Genomic DNA, 20,411 nt, shown 5'->3' on the forward strand with positions numbered 1-20,411 from the left:
CAAATTGTGTATAAAAGTTTTTCTATAATACAATTTGTGTACAGTTTTTCCTATATAAAAAGTAGTATATAACAGTTTTTTCTAAAGAAACCGTTTTGTATAATAGTTTTTTTCTGTTTATTTGAATATTATTTTGATACTGAACAAATGTTTCATTTTCCATTCCTGGTATAAGCTAAAAATATCTATATCATGCCACCCAAATATTTGTTTTTGTAAAATCAAAACAAGAAATAATTAATTTATTTGTTTTTTGTGTAGAAAATGTTTTTGATTTCAGACAATTTCTATATGTTTAATAAAATTTAATTAAAATTTTTGATTCCTTAAATAAATCACAAATATTTTGATAATTATATTTAAGCTACATAACTTTTTATTTATTTATATTATGAATGAAGTTCTATCTCCTTATGTCTCATTAACTCTTTCATTAAACATCCCTTGTTAAATTTGCAACCATAAATCTATTACGACTTCTCTTTGCTATTCTAAACCTTTAAAACATTTCTGAGTTGTCATTTCCTCTATCTATTCAAAATTTTATTTCTAACCTCTGTGATAAAGAAATTTATAAAAAAAACTAACCTTAAAAACAGTAAAAGTAAAATTAACCAATAACAAAAAATAAAACCTTATCATAGATCAAGACCTGCTAAAAAATTACCCTTCTTAAATGATGACACTGAAAACACTGAATCGGAAGATGAAGATTTCTGTACCGACGATTCCGATGACAATAATGGCGGAAGACATCGTAAAAATTTGAAACTAAACGATCAAAAGATATCATCATCGTCATCATCCTCTTCGTCATCGTCGTCCTCGTCTTCAACGTCACCCCATTCCGATAAATATCACCATCACCAAAATCACAATCATCACCACAACCACCATCATCACATGGGACTTGGTATTAAGCGTAAAAAGATTGAAACCATAGCGGTTGATTTGGATAACGATGATGCCTGCAGCGAAGATGCGTTCATACGTAAAATAGCCAGTGCTGCCAGTGCCCAAGTGCCGGTTGCAAGTGCGCCAGCACGACCGGCACAGCTTCAGTTACAGGCACACCCACACAGCTCTCCAATAGCTGGGCCAACCACCTCAAAGTAAGAACATTTTTGTTTAAACTCAATGATACAAAACTTTTTATGTACCTAGTATGTACTTATTTTTCTTATTATACTCGTTTGGACTATATTTATGTAGACGCCAAAAAAAAAAAACAAAATATGAAATGTAATAGAATTGAATTTATTTCAAACAAAAAATTTAAATCTCTCTTTTTGTTTCGTTATTATGAAGGTTGTTTTGTATAATATTACAATATTATGTTTTATTTTATGTTTGTGTTACATTTTTTATATAATTACTTACATACCAAAATCAGATCCAATGTTTTTAACCCTCCGCCCCCCTTTTACTACCAATTACATAAGAATTCTTTTTCGAATGCCTTGGAAAACTAACACAATATTTTTTAAGTTTAAGTTTTTTTTTTTAATATTCTCTCAAAATCATGACCATTTTTTATTCATTATCATTTATTTGTTTTTTTTTTTTAATTATTTCTACCAACTTTTTTTAGTGTTATAAAGTTAAATATGTGTTTAAAATTATTAAAAACATTTCGTTTTTTAAATATTTTTTATTCTTAGATTTATTGCCGCCAGTGCTAGGGGCATGAGCAGAGTGGCTCATAAAAGGCAGCCGGCCACCCCACCTAACAGTGTGGCCACCTCATCAAATGGTCGCATACAATTGGAAATTGTTTCTCAACCGGAACAGCAACACAGAGCCAGGTTAGTTAGATGTTCCCAAAAAATAAATTGACTGGAAATATTTTTAATGTTATCAGTTCACAGTGATTTGCTTATACATAAATACATATTTTTTTATTTATAAAAATTTCTATTTTTTATTAGATACCAAACCGAGGGCAGTCGTGGTGCTGTTAAGGATCGCAGTGGCAATGGTTTCCCCATAGTTAGATTAAATGGCTACAATAAATCGACTTCGTTGCAAGTATTCATTGGCACCGATATTGGCCGTGTTGCTCCCCATATGTTTTATCAAGCCTGCAAAGTTGCCGGCAAAAATTCCACGCAATGCAATGAAAAGAAAGTCGATGGCACAGTGGTGATTGAAATTGATTTCAAGCCAGACCAAGATATGACCATAACATGTGATTGCGTGGGAATATTAAAGGTAAGTTTCTGAAAACAAAAAAGAAAACATCATTTTAGAAGTGGTTAGAATATTATAATCAGCTAAATAAAGGCTATAGAAACCTTTAATTTTCATATATGTATACTTAAGTAAGAAGAAACACAGGCACCTGAATTGATTAGAAATGTCTGATTTATTATATAATAAATCGGTCCAGCAATAAATATTCATATTGTGGTTAGAAACACGCTTAGAAACACGCTTTCTTCACATCAAAAGTGATGTTCTTTTGAAGATATTTTCATCATCTTTCAAATTATTTAAAATAAATGTATTTCGTACTAATAATGACAAGTATTGGGCGTATGACTTAAATAGATGGCGTATCTTTTATACGCGATTTTTGTTTTTAATAACATATATGTCATTTTGAAGGGTACATATCTGTCATTTATTCTCACTTAGTTATGGTGTAAACAAGAAAGTTTTTTTTGATTCAAAAATGTCGAATTTTGTACCAACAAAGCGGGAAGTTTTGCTTTACGAAGCTTATGGTGAATGTGTTTCATTGGTTTCAACTTGCGAAAGATGGTTTGTTCGGTTCTGAGGTGGTGATTTTGACACGGCTAGCCGATAACGTTTGAAGACCAATAATTGAGGCATTACTCCATAAAGATGATTGTAAAATTCAACAAGACATTGCAAATCATTGGGAGCTCAAGCAGCAATTTTAAAACGTTTGCGAGCAGCAGGATTCATCCAAATGCAGGGAAATTGGGTACCATAGGAGCTTCAAAGACGATTTGATATGTCTGAAATGCAGCTTGAACACTATAAAAGAAAATCATTTTTGCACCGAATCATTACTTGCGATGAAAAATGTATTCATTACGATAACCCGAAGTGTAAGAGATTGTATGTGAAGCCCGACCAACAAGTTGAATCGACACTAAAGCCAAATATCCATGGCGCTAAGGTAATGCTCTGTATTTGGTGGAACCAAAAGTGTCCTATCTATTATGAGTTGCTGAAAACTGGCTAGACCATCACAGCTAACCTGTACATAACACAACAGATACTTGCAATACCTGCAAAACCTGTAAAAAACTATTTAGAATGAAGTGGTTGGGAAGTTTATAGTCCAGACCTTGCCCCGTCCGACTACTTTTTGTTTCGATCGAAGCAGAACGCTCTCTCTGGGATAAGCTTCACTTTGGAACAGAGTATCCGAAATTGGCTTGATTCGTTCATGTCCTCAAAAGATGAGCAGCTCTTTTGGCTCGGAATCCATATCATTGTACAAATGTTTCAAAATAAAAGCTAAAAAATTTTAAAAATTCCGTATTTTTAAGACATACACCCAATAATAAAGTCTTTAACTGCTGTTAGGAACAAAGATTCGAAATAATTAATTTTCAATTAAAAAGTTCAACACGAATTATTTTGTTGTCTTAATTCCTTTGAGAATTATTGTTTTCTAGAATTAATTCCTTATTGAATCATTCAAGGTTTCTTTAATTCAAATCCAAAAATCAAAATCAGTCGTTTTTTGTATTGTAATATTTTTTTTAGTAAAACAAAATTAAAAGAAAATAATCGAAAACTCTTCTAAAAGGTTTCTTGCTTTGGGATTGGCGAATGTCCAAAAAGTGTCTTGTATCCACATGGATACAATAAAGCAAAAGAGTTAAACAAAAATTCTTTGAAATTCACCTAAATTAAATTATTTTTGTTATTTTATTCGCTAACTGAATCACAAAATCCCGTATCCATTAATTTCCCATTAATTACTCAAAAAATCTACAATACATAATAAAAAGAACTCTGTTTAAACATGTTAATTAATTATCGATTGATGAATGTTATATCACTTTCCTTGTCTCTCTCTTTCACAAAAGAAAAAATAAACATTTTCCCTTTTCATTTAGAGATTTTATGATTAAATTGTTCAACAAGGTTGTCTTTTATTGCGAAGCCGTTAGTGATAATAAAATAAATGTTGATAGATTAATTCTGTGTTGTATACAATTAGTCTGTTTGTTACCTTACCTTATCTTTTCATGACTACAAACATATAAATGTTTATTATCACAATATTTTTTTCTCTTCCCTGAAACCGGAGAAGTATACCGTTTTTTCAATAATGACATTAGAGATTTGTTTTAGTTGAAATTAACCCTATTGTGTGACATGGGGTCTAAAGGGAATATTTGATAAATTTGTTAAACATTTATCTTTGATTTATTTAATAATTTATTTACATCATTCTCCTTCTTCTTCTTCTAGGAACGCAATGTCGATGTTGAACATCGTTTTCCCGAACATCTTGCACAAAAGAACAAAAAGAAATCCACAAGATGTCGTATGGTATTTCGCACACAATTAGCACATGATGATGGCACCGTCGAAACCCTACAAGTCTGTTCCAATCCCATTATTTGCAGTAAGTATTTGTAATTCTATTTGTACAACCAATTTAAATTTCATTTAATAATGCAATTCTTTTGCTTACAGCCCAACCGCCCGGTGTACCAGAAATATGCAAAAAATCCCTTAACTCTTGCCCAGTAGATGGTGGTCTGGAATTATTTATAATCGGTAAAAATTTTCTCAAAGATACACATGTGATATTTCAAGAAACCTACGATAGTGTCAACAACGATGATGATCTCAAGTCAGCTGGAGCCCCAGCAAATGATATGTCAATTATGGGTGGGGCATTGTGGGAACAAACAGTGTTGCCCGACAAAGAATATTTGCAACAAGTAAGTTGACAACAATACAACAAATTTCACTTTCATCTTTGTTTATGCAGTAGCGCTGTAATAAAATATTAATTCAATTTATTGTGTGTTTTTTTTATAGACCCATTTAATATGCACTGTGCCACCGTATATACATCAGAATATAATGAAACCAGTCACTGTGCAAGTGGCGATTATTTCGAGCGGCAAAAAAAGTGAACCCCATACATTTGTTTATACGCCAAAGGGCACCTATACACCATTAGCGGCAGCAACTACGCTAAGTAGTACAAATACAATACACAGTAGCTTATCATCGGCCCAAGGTATTTATTTTTGTTTACATTTACTTTTCTTTAATATATATATATATATATATATATATATATATGTGTGTAATATCATTACATACTCGTGCTACTATGTACGTAATACTGCAACAACTACTTCTACGTAGACGCCAAGTAATTACAATTACGAATTTTGTAGTCGTATTTCATTTCGTATTCGCTTTCGTATTCCTATTCGTTTCGTATTCTATTAATATTATATTTGTTGCTACACTACGGCATTATTTTTGTATTTGAAACGTAAACCGTTGTTGCGAACAAATAATTTTATTAAAATCTAAGAGAATACCTAACTACCAACCTCTACAGTAATATATTTCAACAAAAAAAAACAAAAAAACTAAATACTTACATATATAATTTGTTATTGTTTCGTTAATTCGTTCGTTCGTTCTTCTATTTTATTTATATTTAATTTATTTTGTTTATATTGTTTTTATTTGTTTGTACGATCACGTACCAATCATTCCTCAATCATTTTCTTGTCAATAGAATAGAATATTTAGACGTTGGTTGCTTGCCGTTGTCGTATTCTTGCCAACGAACATTTGCTAATTTCTGAAATTAGTATTTATCTATTAATTACACTAACTAATGTGTAACATTTTCACTTTTTTTTTTACTTAACACCATTTATATTTGATAATTTTTGAAGTTTTGAAGAAAGAAAAAAACTATAAAAGTCTTTGGCCTGCTAAATTAAAAATTTGGATAACAAACATGGGTAATACGCTTTCAGATAATTTCGAAAATGTCTTTAGATATGTGTGTATAATCTAAAAATGGATATTTTGAATATTTGCGAAGTGAATTTTTAATATAGATTGTTTTTTTCCATTGGGTTTTGAGTAGGTCGGCTATTGAATTCTATTACACTGTGTTTAATTTTTTGAGTCATGGAAATGTAACCATATACGGACACCACTACGTGATAATAGACCAAAAAAAGACCCGTGTCTCCCAGTTTTGCCCAAAGTCATGCACTTTTTTATGGGCCCCAAAGATTTGGGGCCTCGGTGTAATTTTTCCAAAAATTTATAACTCATATCTTGCAAACAGTTCAGAATTTTGATTTGCTCTCTGAGACAAAGTTGTAGCCCTTGTCATAAAGAACAAAAAATGTGAACATATAAAATCAAAAAAACTTCATCTTCAAGATCAAAATAGCAAAAAAAAATCCAAATAAATTTAGAAATACATTTTTTAAAGCTGCCTAAAAGTATGCTTTAGTTTATAATAATTTAATAGTTTATGGCCCAAAACACTTCTCAATTCCTTTAGTTGTTTCCTTGAATTTTGAACGGTTTGCTACCTATGGACCTGAACAGGGGAAAAAAGGTAAAAAAAATCTAATTTTTTTTAAAGTTTTTTTTTGCGATTTTGACAAAGGCTACAACTTTGCATCAGAAAGTAAATCAAAATTCAGAACTGTTTGCAAGATATGAGCCTGCGAAAATTATCACTTTTTTGCAAAAATAACACCGAGACCACAAATCTTTGGGGACCCATAAAAAAAGTGCATGACTTTGGGCAATACTGGGAGACACGGGTCTTTTTTTGTCTTTTATCACGTAGTGGTGTCGGTATATGGTTATTTTTTTTTCGTATTGCAAACCGAAACAGGAAATCGGATAATCGGTTTATTTCTGTTTGCAAAACAGTCCGGTTTCGAATGTTTTATATATTCGAATTAAGCTCAAACTGAATAATTAAATTCGAATCTCTTCTGTGGTGTTTCTTAATCTCCACCATTTCTAATTGTATTGCAGAATTTTCAAAATGTATTTCAGGATTCTCTAACTTTTGAAATAAACAATAATTGGAAATGGTATAGTAGTAAAATGTCTCAGAGTGTTTATTCTATATTTCGAAAGGAATTTTATTTATTCATCAAGTAAAGTCCCCTTGTAAATGGTGTAAACAATTTAAGATGTTATTACACTGCATGCGTTAATATTTTATCTTTGAATTAAAAAAGAAAAATAATTATCAACATCATTTAGGCGTTTTTAAATTGAATAATTAAAAACAATAACAACCAGAACAACAACAGATTGAAAAATATTTATCAAAATCTTATAACATTATAACGTCAATTATAATAGTTTCAAGCTAAACGCTTATAAAATGCTCTTATTATTAATTTATTTGTTTGTTTCTGTTACAAGACAACAAATGTATTTAATATTCATTGTACTAGTTGAGTTGTTGTTTTTCACTTCTTATTACTTTTTACTTATAATTTTATTTACGAAACGAAACAATAACAAAATTATATGATCGAAAAAAGATTATAAATAAAATAGATTGATTCTCTATAGAATATACTTACGATTCAAGTCAATTATAAATAAAAGTATACGTCAAATATTGGCACGTTCTTAATGAGTGCTTTTTTTCATAGTGCTTACAAGCAGATACAACTCGTTTAGTTTGCAGAACCATTAAGAAAATCTGTAGCTGAAAGAAAAACAATATAAACAAATTTATATTCAACAATTCAAATTATCAATTACATTGTTTGTTTCTTTTTGTATTTTTTTTTTTTTAATATGAATTGTTATACATATTTTATATAAAAATAATCTCTTTTTTTTAATTTGCCTTCATAAGAATCAATCTAGTTGAATTTTTTTTCTATAAATAATTCATAGTTTCTTATTACAATTGAAAAGAAGTATTTAATATGAATTGTAATGATTTGATTTTAGTTTTATTTATGCCACATAAAATAAAAAAAAAACAAATAACGTTTAAAGTTACTGCAGCCACAGCGATAAACAGCGAACATATTATTATTATTTCATATTATTTTCCCAATAATTTACTATTTATTATTATATATGAATATAATAAAATAAAATAAATATAATATATAATCTTAAAGAAAACATCAAGTATAAATATTTAAAAAAAACAACAAAATTTATAACGATGATGCGATAACAGCGTTTAAGAATATAGAGAGATTAATGTTAAATCAATGTAATCAAATTTAGTTTAGACATTAAGTTTAAGGGGGCATACAAAAAGTCTCGAATGGGCACAAATGTCTGGCGCATCATTGGATATATCTAATCCAGCTTGATCGTAGATCGACTATTGGATATATGCTCTGGAACGACCCGACTCTCACTCGAGCAAGGATTGTCAAGACATCGTAGTTATAAGTTTGTTATTCCGTTTGCAATTTCCACAATATAATTTCCCGACCCTATAAAGTATATATATTCTGGATCCTTATAGATAGCGGAATCGATTTAGCCATGTCGGTCTCTCTGTCTGTCTATTGAAGTCAACTCTCCGAAGCCCCCAAATAACTTACATACACGATTCATACATCAATATCTCCATGACAAATGGCTGATATACATATAAGGAAAAAACCAGGACAACCTCGATTTTTGACCTACATATATCTGAATTATTAAGTCATTAATATACATAATATGGATATCTAATGATAGATATTTTAAAGATCTTTTTTAACCCGAATTTTTTTTTCACCAAAAGTTTTTTTTTCGCTAAATATTTAAAAAATTAAAAAAAAAAAATTTACAAAAAATTAAAAACCAACTTTGGAAAAAAATAAATAAATTTTGTTTACCTAAAAATATTTAAAATTTTTATTTTGAAGTAAATTTGGTGAAGAATTATTAAAAAAAAATTTTTTTAAATTTTTAAAAAAAATTTATATAAGATTCGGCACAGCCGATTATAGCTCTCCTACTTGTTAAGTCATACTTTTCATTATTGTGAAAATTGATAGGTTACATTTTTTTCTTTAAAATGTTCCAAAAAAAATTAAACGGATAGTCTGATTTCAATCACACTTCAAAAGGCCAACGGACTGGGTCTGTGTTTTTGATCCGATCAACTAATGTGATTTAGAGTTGTATTTTTATGTTGCCAATGTTGTGGTGGTACACAATTTTTGAAAGAGTTATAATTTTGTATTTATAGTGCTTTAGTAGTTCTCAATATTTGGGAAGAGTCGTTATTTTTGTCTGGTATGTTTAATATACACAATTTTACCAACACTTTCAACCCAGTACTTTTAAAGTACTACACTGCCTTCAGAATGCTATTCTATCGAAATGAGCTGTCAAGTTTTTTTTTTAATCTGAGAAGAATTTGTATTTTTCAGAATTTTTTCTTTTTGCCCTCTTAACTACTTGACATAAACTGAGAAACATTGATTTAACATTTCGTTTTGTATTTATATGTTAGTGAAATCCAAAAATCGATATTGAAAATTCGGCGTTTAAAATAATTTTAAGCATTAGAAACACCAAATATTGCATAAATTTTAAGATACCAAATTTTTGTTTAATATAAATAGAAATAATTAAAAAAAAAAAAAAATATTTTTTTTAAATAAAGCAACTATAACAATCAGCAAGCAGGAGGCAGCAAATTCAAAACTAATCAAAACAACTCTGCACGGTATGATTGAGTCAATACTTTTTACTACGAAAAAGCAATTCAGTGGATAAAATTGAAAATATAAATGAAAATTATAAAACATAATTTAATTGATTGATTGATGCTTTTTAAAGAGGGGAATTTTGATTTGCAAATTTTCTGGAAGACAAAAAAAAAATGAATTGAAATTATAAGCTGTTCAAAATTTTGCCGTGAGTTTGTGTGAGTGATTGAGTTTTTTTTCTAGCCAAACGTAATATTCTATTACTTTCAATTTCACTTTGATTTTTAGTTAATTTGATTTTGTTTCAATTAAGGGCGGGTTTTAATTGAATTGGATTATTGCAGCTGAGCTTGAGAAAGTGTGATTCAGCTGATGGTGAATGAGTTTTTGTGTGTGTGTGAGTTCTAAGCAGAGTTTTCTTGGTTACGATTTTGAATTTTTGAAAACAGCAACGAAACAACGAAATTCCAGATTTTTATTTAATTTCTTTTAAATGTAAAAGATTTGTTTTAGCATCAAAACAAACAGTTTTTCATCTTTATTTGAAATTTAAACTTAAAACAAATAAACGCAACAAACAAACAAACAACAATTGGATATAATTTGTTAGAAATTTTTATTTCAATAAATTTTGAAATTTCAACTATATAGAAGCTAAAATAAATGAAAAAGCAGATGAAATGAACAAGATCAAGGGAATTTTTCTAAAAAAAAAACTAAAACTAAAACAAAACAACTATAAAATCTTTAAGAAGTAAATCAATCTCCCCTCAAACTAAAACAAAGATACAAAACCAAAGCAATTATGCAGTTTATAAAGCAATTGTAAAATTGAAATGAAATCAACGCACCAATTGAATTGAATTGATTGAATCATAACCAACCCCCTTAAATGATTTTCAATTATTCTTAAACAAACAATCAATCAAATCAAAAAAAAAACAACAACTGCAATTGAAAATATCCACTAAAAAATTAAAAAAAAAAAAAATAATAAAAATACAAACCAGGATTTTTTAAACAACATTAATCTGAAAATGTTATTTTTACTTTATTTTCCTTCTCTTAGCAATTTAGGTTCGTGAAATGCGATTTATTAAAAAAAAAATTAAAGAAAATATACTTAAACAAATATTACTATAAATAATATAAAATATAGATAAAAAAAAACAAAACGCAACAAACAGATTTAGACAAAAATATAGAAAATGTTGAAAACACAAAATAGAACGAACAAATGCCAAGAAAACCAAAACACTAACAAGATCCACCACCAACCATTAGAAAGAAACACGGCTGGGTAATTTAATAAGAAACCCGCTTAAAAAGCCAGCAAGAAAAATTTATTAAAAATGGATTAAAACAAAATATAGCCAGACAAATCCAAAGATTTTCCAATTTTAAACACTAATAGAATGGAAATGTTATAATGGAAAATAAACTAAACAAGATTTGCTATATGAAGGAAGCTGGATTAAAATTACCAAAACAAAAAAAACAAAAAAAAAAATGGAATAATAACCAGACTTTGCTGTTTGTTATACTGAAAATGAAATTGACGATCATCACTCCACTACTCACCTTCATCTCTAAGTCATCATCCTTCCTTCCCTTCCTCCAGCTGCTGAATGTATGTGTATGTGTTCTACTACCACAACCACTACCAACCAACACTTGTTGCATCCACTGTTTTGCTGCTTTGGTGCTGTTTCATCATCTGCTGCATCTTCTGTACATTAGGGTACTGGTTTAAAAAAATACAAAAAAATAAACTGAAACAATTTCATTTTTTTTATATCCAACATACATATATTTTTATAAACATTTTTATGCATTTCAAATATAATTTTTATCTAGTTTACTACATATTTAAACCAAAAACCAAAAAAAAAAAACAATTCCCCAACATAACAACCCTCACATTTTATTTAAGTAAAATAAATTACAAAAATAGTTAAAAAAAAAATCTTTTTTAAGCCACTTTTTTTCTTATCAATGTTATACTATTAGTGTTACTAAATTATGCTAATTTACTACATACTACTACTAAAACCACTACTACTCCTACTACCTTTTGCTTTTCTACTACTACTATACTACTTTCCTGTTGTGTAATCCCTTTCCATAACGTTTAACTTTCCTTTTTAAATCAAATTTCTGTTTTAATATTTTTTTTCTTTAGTTTTCTTTAATCTTATTATTATTTAACTCTTGTAACTACTTGAAAACGCACATTCATACTAGATTTGAAAGAGAATTGAAGCTAAATGTTATCGTTATCGAAATTTTGAAATATCTGACATTTGGTATAAAACCTAAATCGTTATATATTTAGATATAAAAAAAGCTTTGAATTAATTAATTAAATTTAATTTTCATGCAGAATTTAAGACTGTCTGTAATTTATTCCATAAAACCATTCCCAACAAAACACATTTTTTAGCTTCATTCAAAGACTTACATTTTAATGGAATTCATTCATTGTTGAATTAATTCAGTAATGGTATTAATTCATGAATGGTTACATTTTTGTAAATTCAAAATAAATCCAATATTAATTGGATTTGTCATTCCGTTTACAATTTCCACATTTTTCATTTGCGACCTTACAAAGTATACATATATGGGCAATTCCATATCATCGTACGTGACATTTGTACGCCTATAGAGTGGAATAGATTTTGCAAAAAATAAGAGTATCTGAAAAATCACCCTTATCGTGGTTGGCGTAGGCGTATTTAGACGACTGTCGTATTTGTAGGCGTATTTAAAATTCAATTGTAACCTGAAAAATTTTCGACTACGCCAGCAAAGTAAAATAATCATATTGTAACAGATTACCTAATTTTATTTGATTCTGAAGCAGCCTGTCATAACAACTGTCAAAAATCACAGCTGTTTACAAAAATTTATTTAAATTTTATTAATGCGGCATAAATAAAAATGAATTTCTTTTTTAAATAAATATGTTGAGTGTGCGCGATTTTTTAAAAGTAACACTAGAACTTATTTTACGCCTTTTAGCAGCAGTCTCATCGTTTTCTTCGATTAAAATAATATCGAACATTTGTTCAACCGAGATATTTTGCTTTGGAGAAACACATAACGGTCGCTTAAGACCGAAAGGTTCTTTGTGTTGTACAATAGTGTGCATATCCAATAAATTTACTGCAGCCTCTTCTAATGGTGATAATATAAACTGTTTCAAATTTCCACTACCTGTTGCATGACCTTCGGCCTTGTGCGCCAGTTTTTTTAATTTAAATTTGAAGTCCGCCCATACCTTCAACCAATCCTCACCTATACGGAATGGTGGTCCAATACAATTTAGGTCGTCTGCGATTTCATTCCACTCTTTTTTATGTTTATTTTATTTAAACCTTTATTAATGCATCTAGCCAAATACGTTATCTTTTCGTAATTTTTAATCTAAAACGTTTGAAAATCCTCTGAAAAAAATTGTATGTAAATTTTGGCCCTAATTTTGTAAATCACGTCACCAAAGTGATATTTATATGGAAAGCAAAAACAAAATTTCAAAAATTTTAAAAATTTGTTTTTGTTTTATATACAAAATTTTCAAATTATGAAAGGCAAATCAACGTTTGAATTTTGGTGCGTTTGTTCTGTTAAGAATTTGTATATAAAACAAAAACAAATTTTTAAAATTTTTGAAATTTTGTTTTTGCTTTCCATATAAATATCACTTTGTGAAGTGATTTACAAAATTAGGGCCTTTATGTCGTGAGTAAATTTTCTAGCGACAGTTTTTTTCTGTTTTGACAGGCAAATACGCCAAACACGATACCATTTTAACGGGTAGTTTGTAATAGACTCAATAAACGACACAAAAACGCCAACTACGAAAAGGGTGAATAATTTGGTCTTTATGTTCCATTCAGAGGGTACTATATTTTAAAATAATAAAAAGTTCTTTCGAAATATTGTTGTCCAAAATATTGAGCGAAATAAGGGTATATCGTACGTGACATAAAACGGAACTCATTTTGAGGTACATGTAGAAATTTGCGAAAATTTTCGAATCGTGTTCGAGGCGTTATGTTTTCTTTTAATTTCTTACACTGAACGAAATATATTTCCTTAACAATCCGTCATATTTAAATAAAAACAATCTTTGGATGATTTTATAATAAATAAAATTTAATATCGTACGTGACATACCGTACATGACAGATTTTTCTCTTATAATAATACACAATATATTCTGTAAATATATGTATACAAAAACTAAAAAAGTGAATAGGAAATATACATTCGGTTTCAATAAACAATTTGACAATAGCAAAAAAACAAACAGAGTCAAATTCATTTCATACTACAAACAAATTGGGAGCCTAGTTTTCGCAGCAATTTTAGCCTAAAACATACTTAAAACAATTAAATATAATCAGTTTAAACTATTATTTTTGTCTTTAAAATGTTGTAATATGATCTAAATACTTTCCATAGTAACATTTTATTATTTTCTTCTATTCAAATCATTTTGAAAAAAAGTTTCAAGGGTTTTTGCGTTTTCAGTCGTGGTAGCGATTCTCGTGGAATTGCCCATATGTATATTCTGGTTCGACTGTAAGACTTAGCCGACGCTGCTTTCCACCTGTCTGTTGAAATCAACTTTCCAAAGCTCACAAATAAATTGCAAAAATAATTAATACTATTTAAAATCGAGAAATTACGCCAACAAATACCTGAGATATAAGCAAAAATCTGCGACTATCTTCAAAATTTTTGTTCACCAAATTTGTTTATCATCCAAAATTGTTTTCAATATTTATCTTAAAGTATAAATTGGTGAAGGGTATATAAGATCCGGCACAGCCGAATATGGATCAACAATTTTTGATCCATGCGTATAGTAAAAGCAATTTGAAATTATATTTATGTGGTTTCTCAATAACAATGACATTTTTGCATTCATCTTTCTTCACTTCTATTTCAACTATTAACAAATTATTAAATATTATTTTTCTTTAGTTTTTGTAATTTTTTTTTTTGTTTTTAATATTTTGGTACCCCAAATTTTTTTCTCTATTTGTATTATTAAATTCTATTATTATATTTTTGTTCAAAATTTAAATTCCCTAGCATTTAGGACAAAACCTTCCTAAAACTTCCCTTAAAAAAAAAAAATAAACCAAACAAAGGTGAGATGCCGTCGTTCTCTTCTACTACTTGCTACAACTAAATCTACTACTGCGTTTGTAAAGTATACTACATATTTTTGGTAAAGTAAAATTTGAAAAATTTAATATATTTCTATATAATTTTTTATAGTTTTTTTTTTGACAAAAAATCTCTTCCTCGACCACCCCCCTAACCCTTTTCCACTAAATATTTGTATTGTTTTATTTCTTCTTAAACATCATTTATAAATAACAAAAATTCTTACATTCATCCTTCTATCTATCCATGCATTCATTCATTCATCCATCCATCAACTTAACCATCTGTCTTAATACACTTATCTATAAACAAAAATCAAAAACAGTTTTTTATTTCCACTCTTTTAATTTGTATCAATCACACATGTGTCTAAATTTCCTCTCTAAAACAACAGTGGCTTAAATAAACTTAAAGAGAGACCAAGACAAAGAGAGAGAGAGCTTAGCTTGAACTAATAAACCTGGACTTTGAGCAGAAGAAATTGTGGGGAAACAGCAAATGATCGACACTTAAGGCGAAAGAAGATTTCTAAACAACGTTGGTTAAATTTTTCTTAAAATCTTGTTTTGCTATATAAGACCTTTTTCTTGTTCTTTTTGTTTGTCTTTTTTTCCGAACAGGTTGCCTACAGTGTTTATCTGATATGAGCTCTCTTTAAGATCGAAAATCGTAGACACATCTCAGTTATAAAACCATACACAAGTTAAAAAAAAGAAATATTAACTATTTTTCAATTATACACCACCCAATTTAAGCAAATTTACGCTTAAAAAAAAACGAAATTAAATTAAATCCCTCAAAATCAACCAACCAACCAACAACACTTTATATTTCACCATATTTTTCATAATTTATGTCTATTTCTAGTTTTAAGTACTTATTTTAAGAAATGGATGCGGTTTTTTTATATTAAATAAATTTACTTTAAGCATACGAAAAGGACAGGAATTTACTTGATTTGAGTGGAAAAAAATAAGTTTGAATGTTTGCTTGAGTGTTGAATGAATAACTGTTTTGTAGTGAGAGATTTGAGATTTTGAATGAATGCTGTGTCATTTCTGTAAAAATATTTGGCTTTGTGTGTGTGTTTATGTATGGGGAAAAAGTCTTATACAATTTTTTCAGTTTTTACTCAAATATTTTTGCAATTTTTCATATAGACTTTTTCCAAATTGTTCTATTTTGTGAAAAAAACAGGTAATTTCTGTCAACTTAGCAAATAAATGGAAATATTATTCAAAAAAACCACAATCTACATCAGTATTCGTTTACAAATTTTTTAAAATTTTTTTTAACAAAATTTCTTTAAATGACTGTAAATTTCATTTATTTGCCAAGTTCTTTTTCGTATTTACAATTAATAAAAATAAATAATCTTAGTTTTATTTAAATTTTAAGCAAAACTAGTTTTTAAACATTAAAAATCATTTAGCAATTTTTCGTTTTTGGTTTCAATCAAAAGCTTTTATTTTTTATATAATTTAACTTTTTTTTTTTTTTATTTGATTATTTTTATTTTCTATTAATTACCACATAAGCAACTCATTTTAGTCATTTAGTTTAGTTAATTACATATTCTATAAGTGATCTTCTCTAACCAACCATTAGGGAATTTATGGTATAAATTATAAACAAAAATTTAAATTAAAAAAAATATATATATATTCTCCTTAATTTTTAAGTCTTTCTTCTTACCAACAACACTAAAAAAACCTTGTTTTTATTAGCCATTCTACTTAAAAAAAAGATTATAGAAAAAAAAACCAAAAAATAATTTATAATTTATTTTTCATTAAATAAAATATACTTATATCCTTTAGAAAAGACCCACCAAAATATAAACAAAACGAAACATTACCATTTCCTACCCTCGGGCCTTATTAATTAGTTTCCCTGTATATTTGTAGATGGCTCTTTTATGGATACAACACCTGCTGCTGCAGTGGCAGCGGGCTCCACTGGTCTATGGCCTCCAACAGAAACTAAGCATGAAATTGATGCTGACATGATGCCACCACCCATTACCACCCACATGCCCATGGTAGTCAGACGGCCATCTTTGAATACCACACAACCTTTGATAACGGACCAGCAGCTGGTGCATCTCAATGCTGTGGTAGCAGCTGAAGCTTTAAAAACCGAACTGTTAGATGAGTCCTCACAAAACTCCTTGGCCGATGCCATCCACTCGCCCGAATCGGTAGTGGCTGCCTGCGGGGTAGGTGGACCACAAAGTCCCACCGCTCTGCAATATCATTCACGTTATGGTCGCAAAGGCAGCCTGGATGCCATCATGTATGATAATAACAGCATGCAAGGTTTTCCAGTGGCCCCAGCTGCCCCCACTACCACACCCATGGAGGTGGCTGTGGCGGCCGCCGTTGAAATGGCTGTTAAGAACGAAATTGCCAAGGCGGTGTCAGTGGCAAAAGTTGACAAATTTATTACAGATTTGGCCAAGTCGGCCAATGTAGCCGATGCCACAGATCCCGTGCAAGAACCCTCTTTATTTGGTGTCACAAATAACGCTGCCATAGATCATGCTCTCACTGATATTTTGACCACACCTCAAAGCACAGCCGTGGCTGCTGCCGCGGCTGCAGCCGTAGTACTCGAACGTAGTCTATCCAATTCATCGGCCAGTTCTTCATCAGCTTCGGGTTCACCCATGTCGGGCACTTCTCCTTCCAACTCGCTCTCCAGTCACAATTCACCCATAACCCAAGATATTATCTTGAATTCAGAACCTTCCGTACAATTGACACCTACAATGCCGCTGCAGCAACTAATGCCAAACGGCTCCACAGCTTCTGGCGGCGTTAATGCCGAAGTTAGTCAGACAGCCGGCCTATCTACAGACATCATAATGAACCCCTCCGTCTCGCCATCGACCATACTGTGTTCGGACAATGGAGCGGCCACCGCTGTGGTGCCCAACATTATGGCTCCCCATCAGGTCACCATGGCCAATTCCATACTCAACGATATCGCCATGCAGGCCCAGCCCACACAACAAGATGCTGCCGTGGCGGCTTTAGCTTTAAGCAACATCATTATGACACCACCCAGTGATACAACAGCTGCTGTGCCGCCCACACCCGCCTCTATGCAACCCGAAGTTACCACAGCCACCTCGACGGCTGTCAGTAATATGATCATTAAAGCTGCTGCCGATTTCATTTCAAACCAGGAACAACAGACACAACACCATCACCACTGTCACACCAGTCATCAGTCGCATTCGCCACAACAGCAAATAATGTCATCACAAACCGTTACCGCTGATCCGTTGTCGTGTAATCCATTGAATTTACTGTTGAATCATTCGGATGTGGTGCCCACGACACAGGCTAATGTTACGGCCGCAAATGGTGTGGGTAATGAAACGGTCTCTTCTCAATTTCCATCGTTAGGCATGTAAGTACTTCAACTTTATTTTTATTGATTTCAATAAAGACCTATGAGCTAGATTTCATACACTGGGAAAATATTGAAGAAAAACATAGAATTGTTATAGAGTTAACAATACATTTATCATTCGCAACCAAAGGCTCGAAAGAATTAACTCCTAATTCAATGTTCAAAATCAAAGCTAATCAAAATTTTAATCATTCAATTAATTAATTAATTCGAAACTCTGTTCAGAACTAAAGATCTTAGTTGAGCCAAAGTCATAAACAAATAAAATGAGAATGGCTACTGGACATAAAATTTTTAAAGAAATAAAGCCGAGATTTTCAAATAGTTTGGTAAATTATTACCGCAAAACATAACGTAATTCAAATGTTTCTTTGGCCAGGATCAAAATTTGTGTTGCAATTTATTTATAATCATATTAATTTACGTTTTTATTCCATTTACAGAACAACACCACCCCAAGAATCTCTGATTGTGGCATTGGCTACTGAAAATGCCCTACAGAAATCAGTAGCAGCGGCCGCTATTACTACCAATGGAGCCGTGGTTACCCAAGAAACTGCAGCACCACCCACACCATCCAATTTACATCCAGTAGCTGCCGCTGCAGTGGGAGCTGTAGCAGCAGCTGCAGCAGCGGCCGCTGTAGCACCTCTGGCCCCCATACCACAAGACTTGACCACAATGTCGGATCAGGATCTATTGAGCTACATCAATCCCAGTACATTTGATCAAGGTATGTAAGCGGAAAAGACTGGTCAATGGACACAGCCAAACTATCGTCACGATAGTTGAGTAATTTAAATTGTTTTTTTCAATAGTGTCTTTCTATAATTGCAGTCTAAGAGATGAAAACTCTGCGGGCATATTTTACAACAATCAAGTGGACCAATACCGAAATTGACCACAACGAATACTAATGGAAGACGGGATTAGAAAGCAGCAGCAGCAGCAAAAAGTAATAAAACTGAAAAAGTCTTACAAAATTTTACCAAGGAATTCTAAACGTTATTTCGCTATGTTCAGAAAGTATTGACACTAAATACTTTTCCAAAATTGAAAAATTAAAACTAACATTTTTCTGCACAAGAAGAATCAAAAGCAGACAAGCTGAAAATTTAATATTAATTGTATGTACACATATTATACAAAAAAACAAACAAACAACAAAATTGTCGTTAAACTAAATTTAAAACTAAAAATAAACAAAACAACTAACTAAAATTAACAAATGGGATCATTATTATAAAAACTAAAGTCAGTGTTATACAATTGATGTTTTATTATTACATTTACCTTATATATATATACATAACTACATATATACTATAACTATTACTATATATACTACATATAAATTTATATGTTTAAAAAGTTTAACTGTTTTCTTATTATATTTACATATTACATATTACTTATATACATATTTATATACCTATATTTTTTGTTTAATTTTAATTTCATTTTGTAATATTATTGAAAATACTTTAAAGTCAAATGAATTATTGTTAAATTATCTCATTTCTCTATAAATATATACCTAAATGTATGTATGTGTTAAAAATTTATGACTGCCATATGAAAACACTATTTTTTTAAAAAATAAACAAACAAAACAAAACATTAAATTACTATTACCACAGAAATATAAGTTATAATTTTTATTTTATTTTTTTACTTTTTATCTAAGTTATACATGCATATATTTTTATTTTAAACTAAACTAAATATGTAACAAACAAAACTAATGTGTCTATTTATTTTCTAATAAAACAAAAACAAAAAAACAAATAAAACAATTTAAACTAAAACTGGAAAATAAGGCTTTAAAAGCACTCGAAATTTAGTTGAACAAAATATTAAATTAAACAATAAATTATATAAATTTACACTTGTAACACAAAAAAAAAAAAGAAAAGAAATTTAAAGAATGCACTTGTTGGTTATTTTTTTTATAAATATCTATATATTAACTGACAATTTGAACCTAATTCTATAAGTAACGGTTAAATGTTAAATGTGTTACCCCTAAAACTATGCTAAAGATTTTTGTTTTCCTTTTTATTTCAATTGTATGAAAAAAAGTCTTCTTTCTCTTCATAATTTGTATTTAAC

General features: G+C 29.9%; 1 protein-coding gene across 5 annotated transcripts in view; it reads left to right on the plus strand.

Annotated features, from left to right (window-relative positions):
• NFAT (NFAT nuclear factor) overlaps nt 1-20,218 on the plus strand; it is a 127,337-nt gene extending 107,119 nt beyond the window's left edge. For 2 of the 5 annotated variants that reach the window (XM_065509920.1, XM_065509917.1), the window contains exons 4-12: nt 645-1,112; nt 1,662-1,805; nt 1,929-2,211; nt 4,459-4,615; nt 4,687-4,937; nt 5,038-5,242; nt 16,787-18,296; nt 18,743-19,032; nt 19,118-20,218. In XM_065509920.1, coding sequence (XP_065365992.1) covers nt 645-1,112; nt 1,662-1,805; nt 1,929-2,211; nt 4,459-4,615; nt 4,687-4,937; nt 5,038-5,242; nt 16,787-18,296; nt 18,743-19,032; nt 19,118-19,200 — 3,391 coding nt within the window. In that variant the 3' untranslated portion in view covers nt 19,201-20,218. The remainder of the gene's footprint in view (nt 1-644; nt 1,113-1,661; nt 1,806-1,928; nt 2,212-4,458; nt 4,616-4,686; nt 4,938-5,037; nt 5,243-16,786; nt 18,297-18,742; nt 19,033-19,117) is intronic. The other 3 variants (XM_065509922.1, XM_065509921.1, XM_065509918.1) reach the window with 2 other exon arrangements.
• The last annotated feature ends 193 nt before the right edge of the window (nt 20,219-20,411 follow it).

This window comes from Calliphora vicina, chromosome 4 (genome assembly GCF_958450345.1).
Source record: "Calliphora vicina chromosome 4, idCalVici1.1, whole genome shotgun sequence".
Taxonomy (NCBI): domain Eukaryota; kingdom Metazoa; phylum Arthropoda; class Insecta; order Diptera; family Calliphoridae; genus Calliphora; species Calliphora vicina.